We start from the raw sequence: 7874 nt of genomic DNA on the forward strand, positions 1-7874 counted from the left end.
CATGGTCACAAAACGAGTAAGTGTGAATTTGAACTTAGATCTTTCTAACTGCAGAGTCCCTGCTATACCGGCAGCATCAGCTGGATGACCTTGGGTTGGCTACGTAATGCCTCTGGACTTTAGTTTTCTGATCTGTCAAATGAGGAGATTGACTCCTAAATTACAGAACTCACAAAACCCTCACCTTAGAAAGGTTTCTGGTGTGCTGATATTCACTAAAGGTGAACCATGTGATAGATTTCCTTTCCAAAGCTCCACTCCATGATGCCTGACACAGAGTATGTGCTCAAAATTGATCTGTTGCCTGAAAGTTGAATGAGCCCATATGGGGACTGCCATTCACAGAGCTCCAGAGGGAGAGCGATGAGAGAGTGAAGGGTGTGGGAGAAGGGGCCATTCCAATGAGACCTGGCACAGAGTAGATACTGAACACAGGACCACTGGGACCATGCCTGAATGAGTCCTGCCCTCCTTGGGGCTGAGAAGGGCATGGCAGGTTCCCCAGCTGTCCCACTGCTGCAGCCAGCAGAGGGACTGGACTCCAGCTGCTGTGGCCCTTACCTGCCATGCCGCCCGCCAGCCACACGGCGCAGGGACTGGGGCTTGTGCAGGCCTCAGGTGTGATCCACTCACTCAGGAACACGTAGGGGATAAAGTAGAGACAGTAGCCCGGGACATCCCTCAGCAGCATGGCACTGGCGCCCCGGTACAGCCCCGCCAGGCCCTCATTCCTCACGATGGTTGCAATGCAGTGTACAGGCCCCTGGTATGCTGGCTGCTCCCCAAGAGCCACCGCCCTGGACTTCAAACCGAGGTTGGCTGCAAAGAGAAGGGGAGAAGATGGCAAGCAAACCAGGGAGGTGAGAACTGGCCATTCCCTGGCACTGGAGCCAGCCCAGCCCATTGACAGCTCCCTCTCATGTGACCCATCGGCTTTTTACCAAAACTTCTGACCTTTTTGGCAGCTTAAACCAGGATTCTGAGCTCCCAACAAGGAACCCCTGCCAACATGCACAGCTGGGTTGGAGGTGACCTCAGCCATGTGGTAGAGCAGCAGTTGCCTTAGGATTCCCAGAGCTTTCTGATAACCATCGCTACGTCTTTCCAAGCAGATGTGACTGCAGAATGCTAGGATCAGTGATGACAACCCACACTAAGCTTTCTTGAAGCAGAAGCTAGGAAACTCAACATGCTCTCTATATATGCATACATGTACCTATGCACAGCATAGCAAAAAATGTATATGAGATTTGGAGTCAGATGTCCTGGCTGCAAATCCTAGCTCCACCACTTATAAACTTTTCTACCTTCACATGTCAGCATTTTCGGCCACTGTTTCCTTATTTTATTTTATTTTATTTTTTAGTTGGAGTCTCACTCGGTCGCCCAGACTGGAGTGCAGTGGCCGTTCCCGGCCACCGCAGCCTCACCTGCTGGGCTCCAGCAATCCTTCCGCCTCAGCCTTCCAAATAGCCGGAATTACAGGCACGCGCTACCACGCCCGGCTGATTTTTTGATTTATTGTAGAGAAGAGATCTAGCTGCCCAGGCGGGTCTCGAACCCACAGGCTCAGGCGATCCACTCACCTCAGCCTCCCAAAGGCGCGGGATCACAGGCTGAGCCACCGAGCCCGGTTGTTTCCTTATTTTTAAGAGAGAGATAGGCTGCCATGAACATAAATAAGGTAACACAGGTAAATGTTCAGCATGGTGACTAGAAAGTGTTAGGAGCTCAGTAAGTTATCAATTGACCCCAAGGTGGCTGGCATGAATTGGATGCAGGACCCACTGGCTAGAGGGCTGGGGATGTTCTCACTGACTCACTTTAGCCCTGGCCAGGCTGTACCTTAAACTGCTTGCTATAGGGCAGCGCTAGTGCCCTTGACCCTTTGAAGTTCAGGGATCCTAGGCTGCCATCTTCTTGTCTGGCTTTGGGGAATCTATGCTGGTAGATCAGGAATTATTTATGTCCTAATTCCCTCCAGCCAGTTAGAGACTGTCTCTTTCCCACTTGCTCCTATCTCCTTTTCTGACACTCATCTCCTCCTCTGATACAGACCCTTTAGCACAGCTTTGGCTCATGGCCAGACAGACCTTCCAGTCCCAGAATGAAGAGGATTCTTGTTCTTGACTTTCTCTTCTCAAGGAGCTATAACATGGCCAGGAAAGAAATAGAATGGAGTCTATCTGTGACCACAAGTCCATTTTGCCACCTAGGTTTAATTCCCTGTTCATCATGTCCCAGTTTAGTTTTACACATGCTGGCAAACAAGCAGATCATTTTCCTTACATGATTAAACTTCCGAGTCCCCCAAACAGTTCCATCTTTATCAGATTAAGGGTTAGGAACAAACAATCAGGTTCATAACTCCACAGTCTGAATTGGAGATTGGGGAGTAAAGGGCACCCTGAGGTAGGTGAGGTGGAGGAGAGGTCTCAGTTTGCCTGGGAAGTGAACTTGAACAAACTCATGCAGTGTTTTCCATCTGTGTGTGGAGATGTTCCTGCCATCTCTGTAAGGCCAACCACAGCGTGGACAGAAGACGAACCCCATTCACTTCTTCCACAGTGGGTGAACGGGGTGGTAGCTACTTTTGAGAGCACTAGGCCCCTCTGAGTGTGATCAGACACTGTGGAAACCCACAGAGAGGTCACTAGGCCCCCTTTCCTCTCCTATAAATGCACGATGATACTACCCGAGTCATGCTAGGAAATTTTGCCATTAGACAGAATAGATGTCATTGTCCTGATGTATAATATAAACTTTGCCTGGGCTGCTTTCATCTCCAGGTGATAATGATCTGACCCGGGAGTCAAGGTTTTCATGAATCAACTATGGGCAGAGAGTAGCTTTCAAGTTACTGATTGAAGGAGAGGATCCTGATAACAATCTGCTTGTTTGGAGGTACATATGTTGGGAAAACATTTGTCAAACCTCCAACTGGCCTTGTTAACAAAAAACTTTACCTTTATTGGCAGTAGTAGGAAAGTGTCCAGGCCCCAGAGGGCAGGGAAGAGGGGAGGGATTGGTAGTAATGGGAAACTGCCAGGGGAGGGGGGGCACACCTCATCAACAAGGGTATCTGCATAATGAACATTTGTATACCTAACCCTGAATTGTACCCCACATCTTTAAACTTAAATTTTTTTTTAAAACTACGTTTTTCCTTTTCTTTCCAGGGTTAGCAATAAGGAAATTCTCTCATATTCTCCCAGGTTTGCAATATAAGCAATCTCACTTTTATTGCTTAGGAATTTCCCATTTATGACTTTTAAAGCAATATAGTTGTCACAGTGACTACCATCACCAGAATACTGACACAGCTCTGAACTGACTCAGGTTTAGACTGTGAGGCCCTTGGAACTCCTTTTAGCTCCTTTATTCCCAATATTTTTTTTAAAAGAAATTTATTTGTAAATAATTCCAAATTTGCAAAAAAAAAAAAAAATTATAAAAAGCAGAATAGAACAAAGAACGCCTGTATATACTATTTATTTATTTATGTTTTTACAAGTATAACTGTTGTTCTGTTGCCCAGGGAGGAATATAGTGGTGAGATCATAGCTCACTGCAGCCTCTGGCTCAAGGGATCCTCCTACCTCAGCCTCCCTAGAAACTGGGACTACAAGAACCTATCACCACTCCTGGCTAACTTCTTAATTTTTTTTGTAGAGACAGACTCTCACTATGCTGTCCAGGCTAGTCTTGGAATCCTGGCCTCAAGTGATCCTCCTGCCTTGGCCTTCCAAAGTGCTAGGGTTATACATGTGAGTCACCGTACCTGCCCTTCACGTATATCCTTTACCCAGATGTACCTATTACTAACATTTTAGGTCATTGGCTTATTGTTTGTGAGTTCTCTATCTCTCTCCCTTCTCTCCCTTTTCACTCAATTATGTGTGTACAATTCGACTGAATAGATGTCATTGTCCCAGTGTCTAAACTTTTCCTGAGCTTCACTAATTTCCAGGTTACAATGACCTGACTAGGAGTCAAGGTTTTCATGAATCAGCTGTATGTATGATGTGGCTTTCAGGAGTTACTGATTAAAGAGGAGTATCCAAATAAGAATCTGCTTGTTTAGAAGTGCAGATGTCGGAAAAAATCATTTGCCAAACCATGAACTAGCTGTGTCAATAAAACCCATACAAGACTCAAACGTGTCCTTTTTCATCTTTTCTTCCCAAAGTAAGCAATAAGAACATTCTTTTGCATGTACATGCATTTTTTTACACATACATACATAATTTTCTTTTCTAACGATTTCAGGATTAGTTACACACATCATGCCTCTTTACCGCTAAAAACTTTAAAATATATTTCCTAAGAACAAGAATATTATCTTACATACCTATAGTATAGTTGTACATTTCATACACTTACATTGACAATACTTTCTAATCTACTAGCTATAATCGAATTGTCATTTGAATCTCATGATGTCCTTCAATGCATTTTCTGCTTCCAGGAAATCGGAACACTCTGTGCATAACTACAAAAAAGATATAGTCAACAGGTGTGGAAGATACTTCACCTGCATACCCAGGCACAGAGTCTGAGGGGAAGGGGACATCCTGGGTTGGGCATCCCCATGACCCCGCCCTAGGCTCCAACCCCCCTACTTGGGGCCATATCCAGGGTGTGCTTGTGTTGTCACTAAGTGTGACTAAAATCGGGAATGTCTTAAAATCAGGAATGTTTCCATAGCTTTCCTTTGTTTTGTCTTTTGTTTGTCTGTTTGTTTTTGTGACATTGACCTTTTTAGGAGCACACTGCCCCATGTCTTGTTAATGGAGCTTTCCCCATTCGGGGTTTGTCTGACATGTTCTTGTTATTACATTGAGGTTATACAACCTTGGCTGCCCTGTCACACTTAAGTCTCACTCTCAAGAGCTCCTAGTCTCCTCCTCTGGCCTCCTATCCTTGTTTTATATTTAATCCTTGTCTGTATTTTCATTGAGGTATACTTTATGTTAAACAAAAGGTAAATCTTTTAAATGCATAGTTGATGAGCTTTGACAATTGCAGGCACCTATGTACCCACACCCTACTGAGGAAATGACTTCTTGTACTTGAAATAAACTGTTTTGGTCACAGCCCACTTAGGAAGAGCAACCTGCCTGCTTCTCCTGGCTTTCAAGGCCAGAGAACCCTGTGACATCAATGAGGTGACACTCATGGGGAAGAAACCTTTCTCTGGGGCAGTGGTTGCTAGAGGTCCACCAGCACTCACAGTAGTTGCATGCGTGATTCAAATTGGGACCAAAAAGCAGAATGCCATCAATGGTAGTCAACTATAATTCTAGACCCATATATACCCGAGATAAAAGTGCATCACAATACCGCCACTGGCTAGGCCCGAGTCACACAAACCTAAGTGATGATTAGTTTATACTAAGACTTACTTTTAATTCAATAACAATAGCAGGGGCAATGGAAGCCTATGACCAGCACAAGATACTGCTGATGAATGAGTGATAAGAGCTTTCTTCCAGAAATCAGCAGCAATTCCCACCAGTGGCCCATGTGCTGCGGTGCCAGGTGCTCTCTGGCTTGGCCCAGAGGGGCGTGACTCAGGGACCTTGGCAGCTGGCCTTGGGAAAGCGCTGAATCAGAGGTCTTGGTAACTCTAGGAGTGGACCTGTTTTAGTTTGTAAGAACCACATTTTGATGACTCTTAAAAGCTGATTTGGGAAGTTCCTGGAAAGTAAATCTTGCAAGTATGCACAATGAATATCTGTGGACTTGCATGTCATTTGTCCAAAGAAGAGTAGAAGGTGACGGATCAGGGCTCACAAAGGGTGACACACACTCAGTGACAACACAAGCACACCCTGGATATGGCCCCAAGTAGGAGGTTGGAACCTGGGGCGGGGCCAACCCAGGATGTTCCCTTCCCCTCAGGCTCCGTGCCTGGGTATGCAAGTGAAGTGTCCTCCACACATACTGGCCGTATCTTTTTGTAGTTATGCACAGGGAGTGTTCTCCAGCACCCTTCCTTGAGGCGGTAGGCTCCTGGGCTGGTTCAGACCAGATGGGACATGCCTATATCAATGCCCATAACTTTGGGTTATCTTTAGTTCACTTTAGTTCATTAGAATACTAAAACTTCCATCCCTAAGAGAGAATTCACAGCCATTTTGTGTACGTGCAACGTATGTATAAGCACCTTCTCAGACTACAACTGTGCACTAGAAATGCTACCCTTTTCACACTTAACCCTGCACTCTGCCCTATGTAAAACGTTATATAACCTATGTGCCACTTATAATTGGGAACAGTTTTTTTCCTCTCTAGCTGGCCACTCCGGACCATCTTCCTGGTAACTAAGGTCCTGAATAAAGCCCATGTCTCATCCATTGTTTCTGGGTTATTTCTTTGGCCTCTGGAATAAGTGCCTTCCCTTTTGGGAGTCCAGCATGATGGCATGGCTCACACTGAGCCACTGATTCCCACCTACTTTACCTGAACCTTCAGGGTTTGGTCTCAGGAGTGTACAGGTGTACGTGAAAGGATCCACAGAGATATACTTTCTTCTAAAATAAAGTGTATTTAATTTCTCTAATTAGAATCTTTCTGTAATGAGGATAAAAATATAAATCAAATTTTGATAAGAATTTTTCTGTAATGAGGATAAAAATATGAATGAAATTTCGATCATTTATCACAAGTGCTTTGAGACCATTTTTTGCAGCCCTCTCTAAATCAAGGTCACATTATCACTTGCTCCGACAGGTATGGATGCCTGTGGTTTCCATGGTTTTCCCAAATTGATTTAGGGCCAACTCAAATCCCTGCACCAAACCTGGAAGGCTATTCAAAGTCAATGAAATTGGCCCCCACCCTGCTCCTAGGAGTGGAGAAGGGATGACTCAGTTCTGAAAAGAATACTTCCTCCAGGCCCGCCTTGTACAGCTCAGTCTCTGTCAGTGCTCCTAAGACCACACGCCATGGCTGTCTGGCTCTGCTGTTCTCTGTGAAGTCCCAGTGCCTCGCTTGCTGGCCTCCTGCCTGGGTCAGGAGTTCCCTTAAAAGGAAAGTGCCCTTGTAGGGGGCTTTTATTTTGGAGGGAGGTCCAGGTTTAGCCAATCCTAAGAATACCAGTGCAGACCTCTTAGGGGACATCCCACCTCAGAAGAGCTAAGCTGGCCCAAAACAGAATGGGGTCCCCAAATCTGCCACTATTACCCCTCTTCTCAGAACTCAGGGACCTAGCCACAAAATGTCGCTGTGTCACAGGCACAAACATAAAGAAGTTTTATTTCTTTCCCTTCTTCAATCAATGCTGTTCAATGTCTTCAGGGGGCCATGACCTTGTAAACAGGAAAGCTGGCTGAAAGACAATGGCCAGCCACTGATGCGCTGAGGGAAGGAGCACAAAGGGCTGGCCAGTCTCTGGAAGAGAATGTGCCCCAAGACCTCCCCTGCTGTGTGTATATGTGGAGAGGGGGTGAGAGGAATACAGCGTAATTTCTCAAGAAGCTACTTTCTACAGAAAATCCTTGGCAAATCAGCCACCCTCGAATGAGGCCCTATGGGTGGCTAGTCAGGGAGGTGCAGGTTTTCACAAGGGTTCTGTGTCAAGTAGACCTCAACCAGGAGGCCCTCAGATGGGAATGGGGGAGTGGCATGGAGTCATTTGAAAAGACCCAGGAATCCATGAGCATCATAGATCAGAAGACCTGCTAAAATATCTCACACATACCTATATGCTCATTTTCTTCATATGTGTATGTGTGGGCACTCTTATGAGTAACACAATAAAATTTTACTTATATTATAACCCATAGTAGCTTCTAGACATCTTTCTTTCTTTCTTTCTTTCTTTCTTTCTTTCTTTCTTTCTTTCTTTCTTTCTTTCTTTCTTTCTTTCT

General features: G+C 45.3%; 1 protein-coding gene across 1 annotated transcript in view; it reads right to left on the minus strand.

The window, feature by feature from the left end:
• The window catches only part of SLC25A48 (solute carrier family 25 member 48), a 49966-nt gene that overhangs the window by 12134 nt on the left and 29958 nt on the right, over window positions 1-7874 (minus strand). The window contains exon 5 of the mRNA XM_008066787.1: window positions 562-819. Coding sequence (XP_008064978.1) covers window positions 562-819 — 258 coding nt within the window. The remainder of the gene's footprint in view (window positions 1-561; window positions 820-7874) is intronic.

Source organism: Carlito syrichta, unplaced genomic scaffold (assembly GCF_000164805.1).
Source record: "Carlito syrichta isolate Samal-C Ts95f unplaced genomic scaffold, Tarsius_syrichta-2.0.1 Scaffold309108, whole genome shotgun sequence".
Taxonomy (NCBI): Eukaryota; Metazoa; Chordata; class Mammalia; order Primates; family Tarsiidae; genus Carlito; species Carlito syrichta.